Here is a 25002-nt window from a genome sequence, read left to right as displayed (position 1 = left end):
TGGTTTATTCCATGGAGTGGAGAAGGAAGCCAAATTGGCTGGATGGAAAGGGAATGGCGTCAGTGTGAGGTCACGCCACATTGTTCCGAATGTCATCTCCAAACCGCGGTAACTTTAACGCAGGATTGAGGGATGCAGCTGGAGGAAAGAGAAGGACCCAAGTCATCCAGCCTACAAGCAAAGAAAGGGCAGTATAGAGAACAAAGCGGGAAACCTCGTGGGGCGTGGCAAGCCACCTGGGCGCCAGCAGCGAGCGCCCGCTGAGAGGGAAAGTAAGCAGTGGGGAGCCAAGCTACGGTCAGGCAGGATGGGGCGGGACTTCCGGAAACCATTTGCCTGAGTGGCAGGGGAACCGGAAGTGGGGGGCTGCTGCTGGTGCTGGGGCCCGAGGAGGGACGCGCTGGAGCGGGGCCGCCGGGACTGAGCGAGCGACAGACGCGCCACCCGCCGACGCCTCAGCCGCTTGGGCCCGCACGGACCCTCTGCCTGAGTGAGTGTATCCAGGGTTGCGGGAAACCTGTGGCTTAGAGTGGGGGTTGGAAGGGACTGCGATTTGTTATTGTGAGAGGCCCGCGACCTCCCCTCCCCCATCAACCAGGGCCCCTCCCCCACACCCACTGCCGACCCTTAGGGGACCGTGCGCGCCCGCGCCCCATGCTCGGGCCCGGCGTTGGTTCCCTAGCCGCCCGCGCTGCACCCGGACCTCCAGGTCGCTCGCGGGCCCTCTTAGAGCCTTTCCCAAACACCCCACCCTTAAACCTGTGGACTCTCCTCTGCCGCTGGCCGCCGCCTCCACCTCGTCTTTCGCCGTGGAGGAATACGGTGGCGGGGCGCACTGTCCTCTCTACCCCCTGGTGGAGGCCGCCTTGTACCCCCAGCTTCCTTTGGCGGGTGGTTCGCCGCTGTCAGCACCATTTGTAGCAACTCTTCTGCCTCTAGTCTCAGCTGTTGCCTTTCCCTCCATCCCCAGTGTTGTACCTCTGACCCTCCTATTCTCTTTCCTCTTGTCTGAGAGGCGTTTAACGCCAGCCCAATTATTCTGTTGTTTTTTGAGCACTTTTTCCTCTCTCTTTTGTTAAAAAATTTCAATTCTTTAGAAACTTATCTGTTTCTTTCTCTAATATATCTTAAAAATGCACAGACTGTTAAAACTCAGAAGGGATTATTTCTTGGAGGGCTAGCCAGTCCAGCACCTCATTTCAGAAATAGGGCCCCGAGAGGTTGGTTATTTGCCCAAGGTCAAACAGTTAGTTAAACCTGCCAATGGACAGGTTTCATTAGGTGTTTTTTACCTGGTCCATGTCCATTTACCAGATCTGAACCTCTGGCCTATAGGTTTGTCACAAACCCATTATATGTCGACCCACTGTTCTGCTTTTCATAGCTCTCAGGCCAGCGTTGCTTTTCATAATTTATATATAAACTTTAAGAAAATCAAACATTTGAAGTTTGGCCTCTTTTTAGAGCTTATCCACAGAGAAAGGGAAGACCATAGGGACCTACCCTAGGTCCTCATTTTGTACAACTTTAAGTTGAGAGAGGGGAGATAAAGGTGTGCAGAAAGAGGCAGGAGAAAATACAGAGGATTGTATACCCTGAACATTTGAATAGCCTTTGCCTTGGATATGCCTGTGTCTTTAGTAGATTCTCCTGGGTATATTGTTCTGATATAAAGGTTGCCTCCTTGTGGGGGAACAGGGGAGGAGTAGGAAATCATTGTGCTTTAATTTGTTAGCTTGGCATTTGATAATAAATTATGGATATGCTGGAGCCCCAGGGACCCACCCACCAGCCCTCTGAGGCAGGATATTCAGGATCAAGCCTGCCTCTCCCCTTCAGAATAACCCTACCAACTGCCTCTAAGACAAAATGAAGAGTCTTAGGTCAAAGTGGAAACATTTTAAATCTTTTCATTCTTAGTGCGACTTTCCTCCTGCATCTGTTTCCTGGTTGAATTAAATAACTATCCAGCTCAGCTTGAAAATTTATAATTCTTTGTTGTTAAAACTGATTTCTGTTTAGACCCACTACACCATGCTGGTATAATCATCTGGAAATAATTCTGTTATACTCTTGTAGCCCAAGTTAAGTAAAAAAGATAGAAAATTCAGGAAAATAGGAAGATGCTCTGCAAGTCTCTTACTCTTCATCTACCCAGAGAACTCATTTTAATGGACTATCAAAGCTTTCCTGGTCAATTAACAAAGCTTGGTGTTCTTTGGGCCTTTATCTCCATTTGGCTGGGATTTTCTAATTGAACGCTATTAGTGACGTCAGAAGTTAATGCTACACTCAGGAAATTATGAATCAGTAAGGTGAGATAGGAGTCAAATTCCCTAGATAGTACTTTACAGATCACAGCTTTACCCAGTACCACTATGTTACAATATTTCTTTCAACTTAAGTCAAACCTAAAATCACTCAGATTTTGGCGACCTACCCACAGTTGTTCTCTGGGTAGCTCAAAATTCATTCTTCATTTTTATTGTAAAGAATACAACAGTTTATTTTATATAATTCTCAAATTATTTGCATCTGCGAAAGGCATAGTCCCCTAGGTTGTATATTTCCAGCCTCTTAAAGAGATTGCATGGGTTTCTGGCAGTTTTTCTTTACCTACTGTTAAAAATGTTACCAAGCCATAGGCATAGGTGAAACTGAAAGCTACTTTGTATTGTATGATTTTGATTTGGCAAAATAATACAAAATTCAAGTGGCTGAAGGCACAAAGAAACAAATTTTTGCTCAGATACTTTGCTCTTTAGAGGAAGAAGAGGATGACATTGAATTCATAGTTAAAACAAACGAACAACAACAAAAACAGACTAGCTAGTTGGGAATATTATGTTATCTTCTCCCAGTTCTGCCTGCCTGGTAGCCTCAGATAAGTGACATTTTTGTTCCTCAGTTTCTTACCCATATAGTTTTTTCATTTTGGCATGAAAAAAATTTTAAGATCAAGACGAAAGTATTTTGTTTAGGAAATGCTATTAAATTGGAGAAGCAGTAATAAAAGATAAAAGTAATTGACTTAATAAATTATAATTTATCATTTTTCCTTATACTCTTTTCTGTATAGAGCCTTATGTCGTTTGCTTAAGAGTAATAGGCTTTAAAGGGATATCACCTAGAGATCAAATTCTGGCTTTCCCTATCATGGAGCAGGTTCCTTAAAACTGAGTTTTAGTTTTTATTTAAATAACAAAGCTCCTAGCACAGTATCTTGTAAATAGTAAGTTCTTAATAAATCTTAATTGCTGTTATTGTTTTAGATCAGTTTACCTGTTGGAGGAACTCTGATGATCCTATAGTTTATATAGATCATTGGTCTTGAAAGTAGAGTATGTCTACTCCCAGGGATATGTAACATAATCCATTGTAATACAGGGAAAAATTTAGAACTCTCTTCATTTATTTTTTATGTAAAAAAGAAAAAAGTAAACCTTATCGATATATGTATATGTTATAATATAATATAGATTAACAATATAGTGAACAGTACAATATGCAGGTTAACAGTAATTCACATTTAATTTATAAATACATATAGGGATGTATTTCAGGATTCTAAAATATTAAAAAATGTTTGGACCCCTCTAATCTGGACCAATCTTTACTCATATGTGTTACTTTACTTTCTGCTTTCCTATTAGGTGTTCACCTAGCCTGTCTTTGAATCTTTCTTGTAGGAATCTATCTTGAGAGACAAGCCATGTCATTTTGTAGTATATTTGTTAGAAATTTGCCTCACTGTATATTCTGTCTATTGGCCCTCTCTTCCTCTTTAGGGAACATGCAGAATAAGCCTAATAGCCTTTCCTAGTAACGTTTGAATATCTTGACAACTATTTATGCCCTTTGTTTTCCTCTTCTCCAACCAGTTTTTCTACAGATTATAAACATATCCATTTTTTCCCAACTGTTTTTAATGTGACAGGTTTTCATATTTCTCCCATCTTGGCTCCTTTCCTTTAGACACCCTCCAGTTGTCAAAATTCTTTTAAAGTTTTTCAACAAGATCAGTACATAGTATCCCAAGAACTGAAATGAACTTAATGGCCTGTATTTTATCTTTTAATTGGTGAGGGATGTGATCGAATACATATTATTATGAAGATACCTCATAGTCACAGTTTGTCATTCTTCTTTAAACCAGCAGTCTCTGACCTTTTTGGCACCAGGGGCTGGTGCTCCTATCAGAACCTGATGCCTGATCTGAGGTGGAGCTGAGATGGTGATGCTAGTGCAGGGGAGCGGCTGCAAGTATAGATGAAGCTTCACTTGTTCGCCTGCTGCTCAGCTCCTGTTGTGTGGCCCAGTTCTTAACAGCTGCAGACCAGTAAGGGTTGGGGACTCCTGCTTTAAACAATCCCCAGTAAAAATAGTTTCAGGACTTGTAAAATGGCATAGATGATGGAGGCTCTGTTCATCCTCTTGAGACCAAATCAAAGTTGTGACAGCCATTGAGCAAACAGCAAGTAAAGTCTCCTGGGATCTAGATGAACAGAAGTACTAAAACTAGGGAGTGTATTAATCAACTTGCAACAGGAGGAGGTAGAGAGGAGGTAGGAGGCAGCGAAGACTGGGTGAGGCTACCCAGTTGAACAGCGGAGTGGGACAGAGGCTGCGGTAGCCGGCACTGCAGATGCCTCTTAAAGGGGCCATGTTCCTGAGCAGACTTTGGCAGTGACAGACCTGCTTGCTCTAAGCACCAGCACCAGGTAGGCTGCTCAGGGGGAACCAGGGACTTATAGCGGGATACTGACTTGGAGTGAGGGCCGGAGGCGAGGCTCTCTCCCAGGCAGAAGTGCTAGCAGTATACATTGTCCCTCTGTTGAGCCCTCCCGCTGCTCCCAGTGTGCAGACCCAGCACCACCATAGCTGAGATGTCATCAAACTGGATAACAGAGGTTGCTTCCCCTAGAGGACTCCCTGAAACTGTACCTCCCCCAACTCATGATCCCACCCAAGCCACATAACAGTTGTGTTCTCGGGGTGAGTCCAATGCTCCTTGCTGAGCCCACTCCAAGACTCACACCGGTGGCAGCTGGCCTTGAGTTCTGGTGTGGTTTCTTGAGGCAACTATAAGCATGACATCTGTGGATTGCTTGCTGAATCTTAACAGGTAGCCCTGGAGGGGCATAGGGTAGAGCTAAACTTGGCCCACAGCCGGACTTCCCTCAGGACTGTGCCACTGGACACCTACTACCCAAAACCACGCTAATAAGACTGGGAGGCTTAGGAGCTTTGCTTAGTACATAGAAACAGACACAGAAAGGCAGCCATAATAGTAAGACAAGAAACAGAAACCATTTGAGAGAACAGAACAGAGCTCCAGGAATAATGGAGTCAAGCAATCTTAACAGATGCAGAGTTCAAAACACTGATTGTAAAGAACTGTAACAAAGAGATAATGTATATACATATACAGAAATGGAAATAGAAATTATAAAAGGGAACCAGTCAGAAATGAAGACCACATTATCTGAGATGAATAGTATATTAGACGGAATCAACAGAGTGGATAAAGAAGAGGATCAAACCACTGACATAGAGATAAGGAAACCAAGGACACTATATCAGAATAGCAAGGACAAAGAAGCCAAGGCTATAATCATAATTTAAGGATCCTATAGGACACAATTAAATGTAAAAATATCCATATCATAGGGGTACCTGAAGGAAAACAAGACGTTGAAGAGCTATTTGAAGAAATAATGATGGGAAACTTCCCTAACCTAGTGAAGGAAATCAACATACAACCCCAGGAGGCTCAGAGCATCCCAAGAAAGAGGAACCCAAAGAAGCCCACACCAAGACACCAAGATACATCATAATTCAAATGCCAAAGTGTAAATACAAAGAGAATCTTAAAAGCAGCAAGAGAAAAGCAGTTCATTACCTACAAGGGAGCACCCGTAAGACTGGCAGCTGATTTCTCAAAAGAAACTATGCAGGACAGAAGGGCTTAGCACAAAACATTCAATGTGATGAAAACCCAGGATCTACAACCAAAAACCCAGGATCTACAACCAAGAATACTTTATCCAGTAAAACTATCTTTTAGAGTCAAAGGACAGATGAAGAGCTTCCCATACAAATAAGCTAAAGGAATTTATCAACTCCAAGCCAGTATTACAGGAAATGTTAGAGGGCCTTCTTCAAGAAGAAAAACCATGTATCAAAAACAAACAAAGAATGATAACTACATTCCTATCAACAAGTACCTCAAACGGGAAAGAATTAACTGCGCCAACCAAAAGATAGAGTGGCTGAATGGATAAGAAAATAAGACCCCTACATATGCTGCCTACAAGAGACTCACTTCAGATTAAAAGACACACAGAGACTAAAAGGAAGGGAATGGAAAAAGAAACTGCCTTGACAGACCTAGAGGGCGTTGGACTGAATGAAATAAGTCAGATGTAGAAAGACAAATATTGCATGATTTTATGTACACGTGAAATCTAAAGAACAAAATAACAACAACAAAGAAATAAACTCGAAGAGAATATTTTGAGGGTTACCAGATCGGAGGGTTTTGGGGGGGATGGCAAAGTGATTAAGAGGTGCAAATGAATAGTTGCAGAGTAGATATGGAGATGTACAGTGTAGCATGGGAAGATGGTTAATAATGTAATATATAAGTGGGAAGAGCGGTACTAGATTTAGTGGGGTAATAGCTTTGTGAGTTATGTAGATTTCTGATCACTATGGAAAAAGTTTTAATTATATAATCATAAAGTAAGGGTAGAATAGATTATTTTTCTCCTATTAGTTTTGATTTCTCAATTATACTGTCAAATAACTGTCAGTTAACTTTTGCCTCAAAATACCTAACATGTTAAGTGTTTTCCCAGGTGGGAAAATAAATGAAAACTAATGAAATGGTTGGGTTCCTTAAATCTATTTAAAAAGTTAGGAATAGGCTTTATCAATTAGTGGTAAATGGAGCTGTTTGTTATTATTTTTCTTTATATATCTAATTTTGGAATCCATAAGATGGGAAAAGTTGGTTGCCCCTTGTCTGTCTTAAGGCTAATACAGTTTTTGTTCAGTGGAGAAGAATGGTAATGTTTAATTTAAAACTGTTGTTAAGCATCATGTCATATTTGACCTGAATAGCCAGACTAAATCTAAATTTGAACTTAGACTCAAAGAAACTTTTATATAGAAGGTACAGACTTTTATGGATTTAGAAACAAAAGCAAAGCCCCTAAATTAACCAACTCGATATGACTGTTTTAACCCTTTTAATTGTTCTTTTTCCTTTAATTTTTAATTTTTCCATACTTTTCTTAGTGAAATTCCAAATAGACCTCATACATACTCTCATTAGAACTATAAAAATCCACCTTGCCGCTCTTCCTGATTCTTGTATTTTACTTTGCTGTTTTTAGTTCTTTGTAGTATTTACACATGTCTTTTGGATAAAATAGTTAGCTATAAAAACTCCTTTTGCGAGTCACTCATGAACTGGTTTGTAATCAGTGAGCCAGATGTGACATTATTAGGGTCAGACATTTCCTGTGCAAATTACCTTAATTGTCTGATCCTCGTTTTCCTCATTTTACACCACTTTTGTAAGAATTAGAGGTGGTATGTATAAAACATAGTACATATAGTACTTCATAGATAGCTGTTATTTTCTGATAGTTGCAAATTTTAATAATCTAAAGAAATATATACACAGAGTGTGGATTGTATTTTACATTTTCAGTCAGGTTTGGGCCTAAACTTGAGCCTAATTTTTGTTAGACCTAATGTCATTCAGAACTGAGCTTATTTGTGTAATTAGTGATGCAATTTAATCCTCTTTCCAAGAAAGCTTAGCTGTGTTTGAAGATGGCAAAGGAAAGAAAAAGATATGAGCATGGCCTGTTTTTTCATAAGAGGAGAAAAAAAAAAGATTTTTCTCTTTCATCATCCTTTGCATTTTCCACGTGACCTCTTGAGCCTAATAGCTCTAGTAGAGTTGTTTGAAAACAGTCTGGTTTCTCATTTGTCTTTCTAGAAGATTAGCATTTCTAAAATGTCTGAATTTCATTTATTTATTCTTCACCACCAGATGCCATATTTTGGCTTATTATTAATAAAATTTTCTTAGTGGAGACCTGTCAAAAATAAAAATACCTAGTAAACATTTGTCAGAGACCAGGACCAGAGCCTTTGACTAATTTTATCATGATATGTAGTACAGTTATTTGTGCAGTGCTAGTAACCAGTGAATTCTAATCATTGCTATAGTAATTGTGTAACTATAAGCCTAAAAGACTAGTATAGATTTTATTGAACTATAAGTGTCTAATTCCTTGTGTCATTTGGTAGTACAGTCAGTAATATGTAATCAGGAAAAATAAGAATGATGTAAAGTATATACTTGAAACAGATTTTTTTAAATGTAATGCACTGTTCCTAAATGATATTCAAACCTGTCTGGAAGTTTAGTAATGTTAGAAATTTATAAGACTTGAAGCAGTTGTGTCCTGGAACTCGTCTCTACTGAAAAGAAAAGTCTAGTTGTTTTGTTTCTAGGCAAAACTATAATGAAACTTAAACTATGATTTTAAATTTGATGTGTAGTCTTTAAGTGGTAACAAATAAAAGCTCCTTTTAATGAATGATACATGACAGACATTTTTTTCCTCAGGAGTAGAATGAGCCAAGGAGACTCTAACCCAGCAGCCATTCCACATGCAGCAGAAGATATTCAAGGAGATGACAGATGGATGTCTCAGGTAAAAGAAAGTGCACATGTATTATTCACATGAGATGAGTCTCTTCAATTTTTGAGTCTTTTGACCAAAGCTGCAAAACATTGTTTTTAATGGTCAACAAGAACTTATTACTGTAAATAAAAGCCTAACATTAGAAACATCATACCTAATCACCATCTGATATTGGATCTGAGGAATATTTTTAAGCACGGAAATTGCCTTCTGATAATTTAAAAAGATAACAATGTCTCTAGTCCTTTTTTTTTTTAGCTGTTTTTAAATTTTGAAGTAGATTCAAAATTAGGCAAATATTACCAAACTTTAGAAAAAAACTCCCTATATCCTTCATCTAGACTTAACATTTTGCCACATCTAATTATCGTATCTGTATCTAGTTGTATATATACCAAAATACTGGTTTTTTTCCCCCTGAACCATTTGAGAATAAATTTCAGTCATCATGCCCCTTTACCCCTAAATATTTGTTTGTTTTTTTAAAGACAATGGCATTGTCTTCTGTAACTACAGTATAGTTATTAAAATAACGAAATTTAATATTATACTGTTACCTAATCTAAAAACCACATTCAGACTTCTCCAGTTGTCCCAATAATGTTCTTTGTGTCAATTTTCTTCCTAGTCTGGAATCAAACATTGCATTTATTTGTCACATCTTGTCCTCACTTAACGATAGGTTCTGAGACGTTAAGCAAAATTATGTATAATGAAACCAGTTTTTCTATGCGCTAATTGATATAAACAAAAGTTAAGTTCCTACAGCATCTTATCAACATTATAAGAAAATAGTGTTGATTGAAGCGACCTTATTTGAGGATCTGTTGTATGAACTTTGATCACTTGGTTAAGATGGTGTTAACTTAAACCAGTTCTTATTTTTTTATAGTATGGACCCATTGGTTCTTATTTTATTCACTGAGTTATAAGCCATTATAATTTTGAAGCTCAGATTGTCCCAGGTTTAGCAAGTGGCAATCCCTTTAAGCTGGCTCCTTTGTCGTCTTACTGTGTCCCATTGATTTTTTAGAATTATTTTTTTTAGCATTTTCTTCAGTATTCTTAGCTTCCTTTAATAAACCGTTCAATTAATAATAACTATATTTAACCTTTTTCTGTTTCTAACCATATTACCTCTTTGAAGTAACAAATCTGTATGATTTTAAGTCTCCAGTTTCAAGTTTTAGTATTTAGTGATTGTTTTTATACTCTTTATAGTTGTGTAGTGGTTTCTTTTTGTTTTTGTCTTCCCAAGCTTAAAAATCAGTCTATCATCTAGCTTATTTGGAGTGGTAGTTAGATTTTTTCCCATCTGTTCTCATATGGATCAACTACTTGGTTATTCTTAATCTTCCTTCTTTGTTTATGTCTTTAAAAAAATATTAAATATTTTTGAGCATTGGTGCATTTGCCACTCACTCTAAAAAACATTGCTAATAGAATTATTATTCTCTGTATACCCTTCGTTGATCACATTTCTTTCCCTGTCCTACCTCCCCACTCCCAAAACGGTATTCTCTTTTGGTGGTGAGCACATTGTAGTGTATACACTTACTCAATTACAGTGTTGTACACCTGGAACTTGTGTTATGAACCAATGTTACTTCAATACAATTTTTTTTTCAAATAACATAGTATTTCCTGTATTTTTTATACTTTAAGTAGTATCTCTCTGATACTACTTAAATAGTTTATTTTCTTTCTTTAAATAGTATTTCATTGCTCTGTATGAAAATACTAGAATGGATTTGTTCATTTTCTCATTGATGGACATTTAGGTCATTTATAACTTTATTAAAAGTAGTAACTAAAACTAGATGCTTTTGTTGTTCCTGGCATAAATTAGCAGGCTTTAAATAATTAGCAATGACTAGGAAAAAATTAGTCAAGGAAGAAAAAGTGAATATTAAATTTTTTTAAAAGCTTGCATAATGTGAAACGACTACCTTTACTAAATATTAAAATATATACACGGATCTTGGTTTTTAAATATAGTTCTCCAGTGAAAGGGACCAGGGCTTCTTGGAGAAATGATTGATTTCTGCAACTAGAACAAAGAAAAGATAAGTCTGGAGCCTCTTGTGTAAGAAAGTAAGGAAATACTCAAAAAAGAAAAGGGAAAAAAATGTATGGCAGAAATATCACTGAAGTGATGTGTCCTCAGTGCATCACATAGAAAATATGTGATACTGGATTTTCCTATTGACAATATTAACTTTGAAACCAATCTAGAAGAACATCCTAAGTGCAAAGCTTGAAAATTTGAGCAATATAATAAATGATGATATGATTGGTTTTTAACAAAGAATAAAATAAATATTCATTAATCCAGTCTGCTATAAATAAATGATTGGATGGATAAGTAGGGGAGGAGGTACACATCTTTACAGAGCAATTTCATATAGAAAGAAGGAGGGGAAAATAAAATCACGATTAGAACACCATAGTAATAATTACTGCAGCAAGATACATTGATAAATACTATAATTAATGGACACAACTTTAAGAGGAAGCAGAATCTTTGTCTAGCCTCAAAGCCTTTCCCTGTAAATTACTTTGGTGGTTTTTATCATATAACCATTTATGTATAATACCCTTCTTTCCAGGAGGTGAACTTAATCCCTCCCACCTTTAGTGTGGGCTGGATTTAGTGTCTCATTTCTAACAAATAGAGTATGGAAAGAAAAATAATCACTTTATAGTAGAGAAATGGTGGTAAACACCACTTTAACCAAGTAATTGATGTTAACTTTACCTGTAATAAGTCATATCAGTATAATGAACCCCCCTGATGCGTAGTACAAGTGCATATCACCTCTGTGGTAGTCTTAGAAAAATCCATAACCTCAGTCTATTCATGATAAAATATCAGACAAACACCCATATTAGAAAATACCTACCAAACATCAAGGTTATGAAAGACAAGGAAAGACCAAGAAACTCCCTTATTGGAAGACAGTAAGGAGACATGTAGACCAAATGCATCGTGACTTCCTGAATTGATTCTGGAAACAGAAAAAGTACATTAGTAGAAAAATTTATGAGATCTGAATAAAGTCTGTTTTAATTGTTGTCTTTACCGATGTTAATTTTCTAGTTTTAACAAATGTACTGTTCTTATGTAAGGTGTAAGATTGGAGGGAGCTAAGTGAAGGGTATATGGGCATATTCTTACTATCTTTGCAACTCTTCCATAGATCTAAAATTACTTTGAAACATTTTTAAAAACCATGATTAAAACAAGTACTGAAGTGATACTCATACTACCCTTGAAGTATTGCCAAAATATTAAACCCTACTGTAGATTTAGCTACCACATATCAGGAACTGCCTGAAACAGATGAACAAGTTCACCACCATCACAAGGATGCAGACAACAAAATCCAGACTACAGGAGATTCTATAAGTCAGACAGTTACAGTCCTTAAAAAATAAGTTTAGGAGATGGTGATGGAGGAGGAACTTGTAGATTAAAAGGGATTTAAGAAACAAATTGGGTCCTGATTTAAAAGAAAACAAACTATAAAACAAAAACTTTTGTGACATTGAACACCAGTTATTTGTCGATATTAAATAATTACTATTAATTTGGGGGGAAGTAGTTTTTCTATTGTTATATATTTAATCCTTTAATATTTACATACTGAAATATACATGAAATGCTATTTCCTCAACTTGCTTCAAAATAAACAATCAGGATGGGTGGGGCAATAGTTGGGGAATGACTGAAATAACAGTGGCAGTAAGTTAGATGATTGCTATGTGGACATGGAGGTTCATTGTATTCTTTCTACTTTTGTATATGTTTAATATTTTCCATAATAAAAGGGGTTTTAAAGGTGATATTAAAAGACTCTACTGTAGATAAATTTAATACAAACCATATCAAAACATTAACCAGAAAAAGAAGATTCAGCAGCAGACTTGATGAAAGTATTTGCAGTAAATATTAAAGATGAAGTGTTGATATTTTTGTTACAGTATCAGTAAAAATATCCTTAAGGTACCACTAGATAAGTATTTCAATAAATATGACAGGAAGTGTTTGACTTTTTATTTCCCAAAAGTACAGGTTAAAACAATAGGGGGGATAGGGAGAGAAATATTAATATCCAGTGCAGGTACAAGTATGGGAAAACCAGTACTGATAGATATATCACTGGAGTCAATATAGATATTGCTCTTTTGTTAAGAAGTTGGAAATATCCATGAAAACATTAATCCTCTTTGACCTAAGAATTCCCAACATGTAAAAAATATGTATAAATTTTTTCTTCGCATATATGGCTACTGGCAAGTCTATCAATAGGAGAAAGCTAAAAAAAAAAAAAATAATGTTAATTAAATGTTATGTGGCCATTAAAAATTATGGTTCTGAAAATCATGTACCTACATGGAAAAATACTTGTAGTATAGCATGAAGCAGTTATAAGGGCTGCTATTTATCGAGTACCTACTGGGTGCCAGCCAAAAGAGGGACCCTTTTCAAAACTCTCATCTTCTCAACTCTAAAACAGTTGCCAACAGGTGTGAAAAACAATACTCATATATTATGTACTTGCTTAAGGTCACTGGACTAGAAAGTAGACAAGCCAGACTTGGAACATAGGTTTTTCTGTCCTCAGATAGTTGTGCCAGAAGGAGGTATGCATAATGATTCAACTATGTAAAAAGGGTGGGGTTAATGTGAAAAAATGGTTGAGAAGAAAATGCCCCCACATGGTAGTAGTTACTGAGTTAAGGTGGTAAGATTTTAGCTGTTTTGTTTTGATCTGTTTGTTATAGTTCCCCAAACTTATTGCAACTGCTTTTATACTTAAAAAGAAAATGTAGAGTACTAGAACCTTTAGAACAGCGGAGACTGAATTTCATGATACTCTAAAAATGAGCTATTTTATGAGTACTGAAAGGTAGTTGGCACTGTATATAGTACACGCAGTAGAGAGTTGACATGATATAAAAGTGTATCTGCTCACGAGCTAAAGTTTTATTCTTGCTCATCTTATCCCTTCAGTTTAAAAACTTATTCAAACAGTAATTAAAAAAAATTATTTACTCAAGACATGAACATGAAAAAAAAAGGAAAAGCAATCCCAAATCCTAGAGGAACTGTTTTAATAAATTGTCAAATAAATTGACAATTAATAAATTGTCAGAAGTATTTTTGTATTTTCACCTGTAGCAGATAAATATCTCAGTTTCACCACAGTGTCATCTGCCATTGATATTATCAGCATATATACTTAAATAGTAACTTCCTTAATTCCTAGGGGAAACATAATTGAATGTAGTTTGAGAAAAAGAAACAGTGTTCAGACCTTTCCCTAGAACTGGGTTAGAGACCCGTTGCCTAAAGTATCGTGTAAATTTGTTTGATGGGTGAATATAAAAATTTAAATATAAAAATTTAAACTATGTCCTTTAGCATTGATGGGTAAAATCCATTTTAAAAAGTGTCTTGTGCCTTTAGAGCAAAGAGAAGTAGTCCAGAACTAAGTTACCACTGCTTATAAATGTGGGTTAGACTGAGAAAGGCTTGAGTCCTAGTTTGCCAGTGTCTCATATTTGGAGTTAACAGACATTTGCAAAGACATTTGCATATTAAAAACATCCAAGCAAAATACATACCTCTTGATAGAAGAAATAGATATAATACTTTTATTCACTTCTTAGAACAAGTAGAAAGATTGAGTATGAACTGAATATTAGATATTATGGGATTCTTGTTCAATTTCTTAAATGTGATAATAGTTTGGTGATTTTATAAGACACTGTCCTTAGGAGATGAGATGCATGCTAAAATATTTAAGGGCACAGAATCCATGTTTGTAACTTACCTTCAAATGGTTCAGCAAATACACAGATAAAGCGAATATGGAGAATGTTATTGTTGAATATAGATGGAGGAAATAAAGGTGTTTGTGGTATTACTTCAGCTTTTCTGTATGTATTTCTGAAATTTTAAAAAGTTTGAAGAAAAGATACATTTTTAAAAAACATGTTAAATGTATTTTTCTATTCTAGTTTCAGTAAAATTCTGGTTTTCTTAAGCATACTGGAATGATCGATATGGTAAGAGTAGGGAGAAATTTCCAGCAGTTAATTTGCAAATCAAGAGGAATCAGCTTTAGAGACAAATAGAATGTTTAACAACAGAGTAACTTGTTGGACTTCTGGGTAGGCCAAGAAACCCCCACAGGGAAAGTGCTAGTTTCTAATTTTTCTTTGTTCTTCACACCAGCACAACAGATTTGTCTTGGACTGTAAAGACAAAGAGCCTGATGTACTGTTTGTAGGGGACTCCATGGTGCAGTTAATGCAGCAATATGAGGTAAATGTGGAAGGGGTGGGTGGGGGTGGCTCTTGGCTACTAATGTAAATCCATTCATTGCTAGCAGACTCTTATTTTGAGCTGAACCTACAGATTTATGCATGATACTTTAGAGAAGCTCTAATTCAGAGCATAAGGAAAATCAGATCTACCTAATGGGATTCTTTGTGCCAGTAAGCATGACGAGACCAGAAAAAGTTAGCATTTTTTAATAACTAGACTTCTTTTTTTGCCTCGGCTTCCAAGAAGCTTTATATTTATTATATTCTAGTCACAATTTTCAATTCTTATTTGTATTTTACTATTTTCTTACTTGTATTTGCTCATTTTTATTTGTTCTAGTTATGATTCTCAATTCTAACTATATGTGTTTTACAATTTTCTTATATTACATATTTTGTAGTGAGCTGTTCCAAATCTTTTTGTAAGGTTGGGCATTCTTCCAAGGGAAATTCAAAATAAAAGATAGCGTTATTTTTTTTTGGCTCTAGCCCTTTAAATTTTTTCATATTATGTTTCTACTTTTCCCTATTCCTTTAACTCAGGGATCCCCAACTCCCAGGCCATGGACCAGTAACACTTTATGGCCTCTTAGGAACTGAGCCACACAGCAGTAGGTGAGCAACGGGCAAGTGAATAAAGCTTCATCTTTATCTCCAGCCACTCCCCAGCACTGGCATCACTGCCTCAGCTCCACCTCAGATCATCAGGCATTAGGTTCTCATAGGAGCACTGGTCCCTGGTGCCAAAAAGGTTGGCGACTACTGCTTTAAATGGTGGAATAAAAGGAAAGAAGAGTTTATTCCTACCTCTTAAGGGACATCAGGTTGAGGTGTGACTGAGTTCTTGAGACATAATGCTGCATGAAGAACTGAATTATACAATGGCATCTTCAAAGCTCTTCAAATTGTAACACCATTTGCAGTGTTATGTTCAAATACAGAAAATGGAAATTGTTATTTCAGATGCTTTACAGCACGTTGCAGTTGAGAAATTTTATTTCCCACTAATTTTAGCTTAAATAAATCAAATTTTTCTCTTTTTAGATATGGCGAGAGCTTTTTTCCCCACTCCATGCACTGAATTTTGGAATTGGGGGAGATACAACAAGACATGTTTTGTGGAGACTAAAAAATGGAGAACTGGAGAATATTAAACCTAAGGTGAAATGAAATTTATTTTTTAAAGAATATCATTAATCTCAAGTCTTTTTTCAGATAAATTGTCTTGAAACTGATAGTAAAAAAAAATTGCTTCTTTAAAGCATTATTCTCTGTTCTTTGCTTCATGCCCCTTTAAGATAAATGATGTCATTGCTTTAGATCATTCCAAATACATATTTAATTAAGAAATCAGTGTATTGCTTGTTTGGATGATATTTATAATTGTTATAATTATCTTCAACTGGAGGAAGAGATTTGATGCTAATGTGAACGTGAGGCAGTATGAGTAGAAAGTTGCTCAGAGGTGGGCTATGGGAGCAGGGCCAAAATTCTCTTAAGGAAGTAATTTTGGATCTGTTTAACCATATAAACAAATTGATAATCAAAGCCTCCAAGTTCTTCTGAAGAAAATTTGAAACATATGTGAACAAAGGTTCACCATAAACATGTACCCAGTACCTTATTACATTACAAATGTCCTGCATAGAATTTTTTCAACCCCAGAGAAAAAGACAAAGCTGAGCCACTGATAACAGTTGCTTTTGTTATATTTTATTTTTTGCCTCTCTAATGGAAAAACTCATGCATCTTTTTTTGTGTGTGACAGAGTTACTTTGTGTGTCATCTAAAATGTATGTTCCTAGATGACAGCCACATTTGTAAAATTATTTTTTAAAGAGAAAAAACTGTTAAAAATGGATCCAGCATCCACTCCAGTGACTCTATTCCTTGAGAGCAACTGTATTTTAACCCATTACCCACTATTATGAAGGTAGCAAATATTTTCCCCCAAGTTTCTTAGATTTCACTTTAATTTTTTTTTTTGACATGTAGAGGTTTTATTTTTATACATTGAATTTATTATCTATGTATAGTTTCTGGGTTTTAAGAAATTAGCTTCTTACTCCACAGCAATGAAAGAATTCTCTTATTTCCTCATATTACTGTTTTACTATTTCTGTATTAATCTTCTTGGAATTTATCCTAATATATATGAGGCATGAATTAGTGTTTTAAGGTGGCTGCTCATTTGAAGATATCCAATACCATTTGAGAAGTTCCTTTATTCCTGGGTAATTATCTCCCCTTCCCCCTATTTTTCTTCCCTAAATTATAGGTCATTGTTGTTTGGGTAGGAACAAACAACCATGAAAATACGGCAGAAGAAGTAGCAGGTGGAATCGAGGCCATCGTACAACTTATCAACACAAGGCAGCCACAGGCCAAAATCATTGTATTGGTATGTAATCTTCGGGTGGGTAGAGACCGTGATGTTATTAGGTCAAGTGAATCTTTTAGAAATATGATTGTTCATGATAGGTGGAAGCAGCTTATGATACTGCTGAGAAACTCTTCTCTGATATATCCCATTGTCTTACCGGTCTCATCATTTCCCAGACCAGCTGTGGGGTCATCTTTTATCTGCTCATCCTTGTTTAGAAGTAGAAATCCTCTTTGTGGTCTCAGGTAGCCTTATTTATTTATTTATTTATTTACTTACTTACTTACCTATTTTTAATGTCTTCTGATAATTTTTAAAGCTGCATATGAGACTTGTCCTACTCCTGAGTCTCTCTTTATTAGACCTGGTTTTGGATTAGCTTAGATGGGCTGTTACGTTCCACTATTAATATGTTAAAGGTGGTATATTTGTTAGACTCTCTGAGTTCTCTAACACATCAGAGCTTTCGTCACCAAGAAAATAGGTATTTTATAGTCTTACCTTTAATAGAAATTGCTATTCTTTGTAGAGTTAAAGCATTAAGTCTTCATGGTCTCAGAGATAAACAGCTTTCTATTTCAATGTAAAAGTTTACCTGTAGATATCTTTACCCCAACTAAAAATGTGTTTTAGCAAAGTCTGGTATGTATTTAGGTTTTTCATGAGATAGTGTTAAGAAGGTAGTCATTTATTCAACAAACATTAGGATTACTGTGTACAAGATACTGTCCTAAGTCTTGCACATACAAAAATGAAAAGACATAGTCCCTCTCAAGGAGCTCACAGTCTAGTAGATCGACACAGCAATGTAAGGAGAGAATAATTATACCATATGCTAATGAGTAAGGGGAGAACAGGATGTATTTTAGACATAAAAGTTAATATCTGAATTTAGCTTTAAAGAATTAATTGGCCTCAAGACAAATGGGGATAGGAAAGAAGAGAGCATTACAGAAGAAAAAAAAAAGGATGATCAAAGGCTTATACATGTATGTGTTTGCTGAGTTAGTGAACAAGAGTGCTAGAAGAATTTTAGGGTTGTGATTGAATATAGTTTGAGACTGGGATGGTTAGGAGACAGAGGCCACAGCCGGGTCATTTAGTCATGTGTACGCCATGTTATGAGTTTGGATTTCACTTTATAGGTGCTGGGGAGCCAGGTTTTGTTTTGTTTTTTTTTTATGGTATATCATATAGTGTACTTGTTTATATCTTGCCTTATTCCAGAAGGAATTGCAGAGTGCACCTGTGAAGTACAGTGTCCAGTACGTTATAGTTGCTTAGGACATATTTTTTGCATGAAAGCTGCTGAATAAATTCTCCATAAGTATTCTTCGATTCAACCAGACTTTTCAATTTGTGGTATACAATGGTTCTACCTATAACACTAAAACATTGACAATAACTTAAATAGTCAACTGCATGAGAGATGATTGCATGAAACATTGACTATAATAGCAGTAATCTTATGACACTTCTGAGGACTGTGTGAAAACAATTTATGATGTATTTAAGTGAAAAGTTGGAATACTAAGTATGTATATTTTATTTAGAATTACTTAAATGTATATATGCAATTGAAAAAAGTGACAATTAAAATAGTTGTTACATGGTAAAGGGATTAGGAGCATATTTTTTTTGTTGTTTCAACGTGATATTTTTAGCAATTATTATAGGGGGGAAATCACATAGCATGTCCTTAGTACTCATATAGTAAGGAAAATACATAAACTTTTTTTCTCATCATTGCTTGAAAATTACAATCGGTATGGTGCCCTGTCTTGAGGCTTAATCATTCTTTATTGTTATGACTGCTGTGGTATTCTTTGAAAGTCAGAACAAAGTATATACTTATTGTTCACTGGCCATCCTTCCTGGTTGCTCATTATATCTCAAGCAGACTTTGATATGTGAGCATTGAAGGCTGCTCTGTTTTGTTAACTATTAGATACAGACCCTTATACTTAACAGTCATATAACCTAGGGTTTAGGGTTACCTCATTTATAATATTTTTGAGGCACTTAACAAGGATAGAAGGAGATGGACTATGGTAGCAGTCATTATTTTTTTTTGGAACTATACAGTCACACAATAAATTGGTAATCAAGGCTCCGACATTTTGCTGAAAAAATTTTAAACAGACATGAACAAGTACTTATTCCGGGCACAAAAAATATATATTTTCTTAGAATACCCACAGAAAATCTATTTTTGGTAAATAAGACCTCTTTCCATATTCTATAGGAGAAATGGAGGGCAAAATTTTTGCCTAAATAACTAACTGGGTGTATGGCGTCATTAGCTGTAAACCAACTTAAAGGTCAGGATATCTGACAATTTTATGACAGATTCAATATCTATAAAGGCCATTTCTAGTTTTAGATGTTAAGACCTTGTTCTTGCCATATGAGACCAGGCTTTTATTTACTATAGCAGAAAGACATCTGATTTATCTGAAAATTCTATTAAATTGTTAACATATAAGTTAAAAACAGATTTAGTACACATCTCTCTTTTAACCTACCAGATACTATGTGTTTCTGATTCATCAAGACAGCATTTGTTCCAGCTCTTGTTTCTCATGTGTGGTAGTGCAGGTTCCATGTGGAATTAATCAATAGATGTGTATTTGAGCTGGATTATTCTCATGACTGTTGAAAATGATGTGAAGGGAAGACAACACTGAAGGTAGAAAGACCAGTCAGGAGATTTCATATTAATTGAGGTGAATAGTATGTTAATTCCCATTATATGTATATATAATGTATATGTACATTATATAGCAATGTATATCATTAGAATGGAGAATAAAGAATGGATTAGAAAAATATCTAGAGTGCAAAACCTGAGTAATTCAATGGTAAATAAGGTGTGTGGGATGAGAGACTTGGAGTGTTGGAATGACCAGTTGTAGAGAATGTAGGAGCATAGTTTGGGGGAAGAGGATGAATTGCTTTTGGACATGTTAAGTTGCGAGAGCCTCAGGTACATTCAGTTTTAGTTCTATTGTTGATGTTCAGTATGTAGTTCTGAAGCTCTAGGAAGAGATCTGGGCCAAAGTGTTTAGCATAGGAAGAGCAGTGAGCCAAGAAGACCCTGAAGAATACCACCAATTCAGGGACAGGGGAAGGAAGAGGAACTCATGAAGAAACTGAGAAGGAATGGTCAGAGAACTTTAATTAAAACCAGTCTGTCCAGTGTTTAAGAAATCAAAGGTGTAAAAAGTACCAAATGGAGCAGGTGTTCCAGTACCTGAAATCACAAATAAATAAGTAGAGAAAAGCAAGTGATTCTTCTCTTCTTATGTTTTTCTCTGCTCCAGGGTTTGTTACCTCGAGGTGAGAAGCCCAACCCTTTGAGGCAAAAGAATGCCAAGGTGAACCAGCTCCTCAAGATTTCCCTACCCAAGCTTGCCAATGTTCAACTCCTGGATACTGATGGGGGCTTCGTGCACTCGGACGGTGCCATCTCCTGCCACGACATGTTTGATTTTCTACATCTCACAGGAGGGGGCTACGCAAAGATCTGCAAACCCCTCCATGAACTGATCATGCAGTTGTTGGAGGAAACACCTGAGGAGAAACAAACCACCATTGCCTGACTGGTTCTCATCAGTGTTAATGGCATCCTAGCTTCCTCAGATCAGTTATGTCACTGGCACTACAGAATCCTTCTCTTTCTTAAGGCACTTTGCTTTGTAGAATGTTCCTGGATGTTCATATCTAGTGTTTGAAGGGGAGGAGGGATTTAAACTGATCCTGTACATAGAAGGTTTGTTTGACACCGAAGAATTAGCCAAGGAAGATTGTTGTTTAAATTTGAAACCAGAAGGGGACTTTTTAGTTGTATGTGTGATACATTCATTGAATATCGCTGTTTTTCCTAGGACAACATCAAGCCTAAGTACTGAACAAAATGAAGATTCTTTTCTTGGCCTTCTTTTCTGTGGATTATGTCACATATAATAGTGATCAGAATCACACCTACTTGGCTTTAAAGCAGATTTTTTTCCCCCAGTTTTTAAGGTTCATAATTTAGCCTTTTTATTTTACTTTGCTCATGTATTCTCAATGTTTCAACATAATAGCAGACTGGGCATACTTGTCATTCAAATATGGGAGATACTATAGTTACAAGTGAGTTTGTTCCACTTAATCTTTCCCAAGCTTAGCAGTGAAAAAAAGTGTTTTCCTATTGGGGCGACTCTGTGGAGGGTATTATTTTTATGCTGCTGAATATCATGTCTATAATAGACCCATGCATGCAGGCTTTCCTCTCCTCTCCCCACCCCCTTTTTTTTGGTCCTTGTTGACATTACAAGCTTTTAACACATTTTTGACCTAGGAGCTCTGTTGCTGGAAGTATAAGTCCCCAGCCAGTTAGTCTCATGGTGATATTACTGATGTGTGACTCATTCTTGTGTGGTGTTATGTGCTATAGAGTCTGTAGTGCTATCCACATTCAGAGTTCTGGTTGGTTTTTCTCATATAACCTGTTACAGTTTCCTTTTGGGGGGAAAAAATCAGAACTCATTTCCCATTCCATTAGCCCTGATGTTATTTCACGTTTTATAGTGTCTTAAGGTGTGTATTTTATTTTTTTATTGGCTTAGTTTTTAAATTATATCAGTCCAGAAAAATTCGGTCTTTTCTCATGGGGAAACAAGTGAAGCTGCTCTTTAGAATAGACGTTATATTTGATCCCACCAGTTTAGTAACAAAGAACTAGGTTTATTTAACTTTTTAGATTTCTCCTTAATGTATTCATCTGAGAATTTCTTCAAGAGAGCTCTTTATAATCTTAAATGGTTTGTTTGAGCTACAATAACTGCCATTTAAAAAATAATGGGACAATAGAAGGTTTATTGTTCAATATACCTATGAAATATTTCGAACTGGATCTATAAACATAAACTGGACCAGGTGGATATTGAAGTTAACTCATCCAAGTGTGCTCTGCAGTGATTCTGCTTAACATTCAAGTTCAGTAATTAAGGCATATTTGTATGTTCTGCTTGCAAGGCAAATAGCAGTGCTTTTATGTGTTGGAAGGGAGTTGCTGACTTGTGCTAAGAGCCACTTATTGAGAGGGATAGAACTTGGGCTGGTTTTTTTTTTCTTTCTTGTCAAGCCTCTTTTTAGAATTTTTTTTTTTTTTTTTGGTCTTTTAAAAAAATAACATACTTTTCTAAATATATCATGTCTTCATTAACAACAGAAAGTACACATGGTGTTTACTAAACTTTACTATATTAAAATTTCTTTCTGAATGCCCAGGTTCTTGAATTTTTCAAGACAGATTTTTTCTCTTAGCTGAGGTATAGTTCTAGAGAGGAGAATTAATTAAGCCACAATTTTGTGTGTGAAAAGACAGTTTCCTATCCAGGTCTTCTGTTTGTCAGGGGGTGGGAGTTGGTCCATACAAACCCATTAGGTTACTTGGGCAGCATAGGCTTTGAGCTTCTCTTGGCTAAGGATTACATATCTCTCTATGAGCTGGCCTTCAGCTCCTTGCTTATGTGTCTAAACCTTGAATGTTACTACATTTTCTATCTACCAGAGCTATTTGAGCAATAGTATTTGAACCACTATCCTTTTAAATAAAAGTCTGTCCCATTACTAATGTGCAAATACTGAGTCCACTTTCATTTCTTGCCAGCTTGCTGTGCACTACTTCAGGCAAAAAGTGTTCATCTGGTTTTCTTTGATTAACATCCCAGTTTTCTACAGTGTCGGAACTTAATGCTTAATCTTTGGATTTCTCATTCACACACACACACACACACACACACACGTAAAACTTAAATGTACTGTCCAAGTGAAATGTCCTAGTTGTCTTTGTGGTTAAGGGGCCAACTTTCCAGGCAGGTAGCACAGGTATTCTATTTTTTTCCTAGCAAGTTTTAATTCCTTTGCCCACCCATTCCCACTGCACTAGATGGCAGCTGGTGATGGCAGTATAAAGATTTCTGTGGTCATATCCTGAATATGGCAGGTGGAAGGTATACTGACGAGTGATCTAGGACCTATGTTTTGCTGTCCACGATATTCTAGACTGCTATGGGCAATGATCTGGCCACCACCTTGGGACTGTTTAAACTGTTGAGGGCATCTGCCTAAACCTGAATCTTTTGTCAAAAACCTTAGCAAAACAAATCTTGAGTAGCTTATGCCCTGCTCATAAGAATTCTGTCTTGTTAAAATTCCAACTTTCTCATTCTTTTTATTTTTTTTCACTTAGTCACTGTTTACAGTTGTATGCTAAAGCCTAAAATACTGTCTGTGCTGTGGTGTATGAACATTGCCAATTTTATATTTATTGCCATGAAGAAGAAACTAAAAATATATAAAAATGTGGAACATGTCCACGCTCCTAAATCTGTGTGGGTGCATGTGGGAGAAGTGAGTTGGGGTCTCTTGAAAGGAGGCTTTTTGGAGTGGCGTCTCCCAGGCTGCCTCTTGGTATGCTTGCTTGGGGATCACTGCTGCTGGCTGACTGACCTCCCCAACAGAAGTTTGTGATTCTGCTTTGGCAAAGTTTCATTGGCTAGTAGAACTCATTCTGTTTTAGTGCATATTTCAATATAAATGTAAACATTTCACTCAAACTTGATGTCTTTCTGCCTCATTTGTCACAGTTTGTATTCCAGTGGAGAAAAGAAGAGCTGTGGTTTTTTCCTACCTTACCACAAGCAAATTGGATACTTAGATCATCCTGCTGCTTTTCTGTGGGACTGAATGTACCAAGCTGGCCCTCATCACTTAATCTTAGAGGTGTAGGATGGTAGGGTAAGATGAGCAGATAAATAAATAAGTGGGAAATTTGTCAAAGGATTGGTTAAGAATATCTAGCTGTTAAAAACGTAATTAACTCAAACCATTAAACTGATCTTTTGACCCTTTTTCCTAATTTCAGAATTTTAGATTTTATTCACATCAAATGTCTCAATTTCCACTCTTTCTCCATTTCCCACACATAATTACCAGTTTTTCTTTTTTACACTTTGGAAGATCTCTACTGTTGCTCTTATCTTGAACTTAAGCGCTTCAAATTAATTGGACTTTTCTGAGTTCCTATGCCATCTAGGAAGAAAAGCGTCAGGATGTTTCCTATCTGTTAACTACCTAAGCACTTTATGTAGGTGCATCCCCATTTTACTGTTAGTTGAGAGGTCCAGGGAGGATTTTTATCTTGTGAATCATGTAATTTAAATGAGTGAGCTGAGATTTGAACCCAGCTTTACCTAACTTCAAAGTCCTTGTCCTTGCCACTACTCATTCAACCTCAAGTATTGTTTTCGCACTCTGTAGGTTCTGATACACTGAGTTCATGACAGATATATATCCCTAGTTCCTTAGAAGGTCCTAGGAATGAAATGATAATCTTACTTGGACCGTGGCAACAGCTTCCTTCAGTCTTTAGCCAATGTGCTATCCATTTCCATCCTCCACATGGCCACAGAAACTTGTTACCCATCTAAAAACCAGCAGAATTAGATTGTGGTGTTACGGAGAAAGAATTTTTGGTGGTACTCATGAAGGGGTTCAAAGAGT

At 36.5% G+C, this 25002-nt stretch overlaps 1 protein-coding gene across 1 annotated transcript; it reads left to right on the top strand.

Annotated features, from left to right (window-relative positions):
• The first annotated feature begins 335 nt into the window (after nucleotides 1-335).
• PAFAH1B2 (platelet activating factor acetylhydrolase 1b catalytic subunit 2) lies at nucleotides 336-24056 on the top strand. The gene is made up of 6 exons (XM_016134914.2): nucleotides 336-490; nucleotides 8651-8738; nucleotides 14974-15063; nucleotides 16110-16226; nucleotides 17344-17466; nucleotides 20772-24056. The coding sequence occupies exons 2-6, from the start codon at nucleotides 8658-8660 to the stop codon at nucleotides 21048-21050; spliced, it is 690 nt and encodes a 229-aa protein (XP_015990400.1). The 5' UTR covers nucleotides 336-490; nucleotides 8651-8657; the 3' UTR covers nucleotides 21051-24056.
• The last annotated feature ends 946 nt before the right edge of the window (nucleotides 24057-25002 follow it).

The sequence above is a fragment of the Rousettus aegyptiacus genome, unplaced genomic scaffold (genome assembly GCF_014176215.1).
Source record: "Rousettus aegyptiacus isolate mRouAeg1 unplaced genomic scaffold, mRouAeg1.p scaffold_m13_p_5, whole genome shotgun sequence".
Taxonomy (NCBI): Eukaryota; Metazoa; Chordata; class Mammalia; order Chiroptera; family Pteropodidae; genus Rousettus; species Rousettus aegyptiacus.
The sequence above is the reverse complement of the archived record's forward strand: the minus strand, read 5'-3'. Positions and strand labels throughout refer to the sequence as shown.

What these genes read in the sequence shown, in the direction of transcription:
- PAFAH1B2 (XM_016134914.2), top strand. Translation starts at nt 8,658, where the DNA reads ATGAGCCAAGGAGACTCTAACCCAGCAGCCATTCCACATGCAGCAGAA. An exon ending in TGGAGAATATTAAACCTAAG is followed by an intron (nt 16,227 to 17,343) that starts GTGAAATGAAAT and finishes CCTAAATTATAG; the next exon opens with GTCATTGTTGTTTGGGTAGG. An exon ending in AGGCCAAAATCATTGTATTG is followed by an intron (nt 17,467 to 20,771) that starts GTATGTAATCTT and finishes TCTCTGCTCCAG; the next exon opens with GGTTTGTTACCTCGAGGTGA.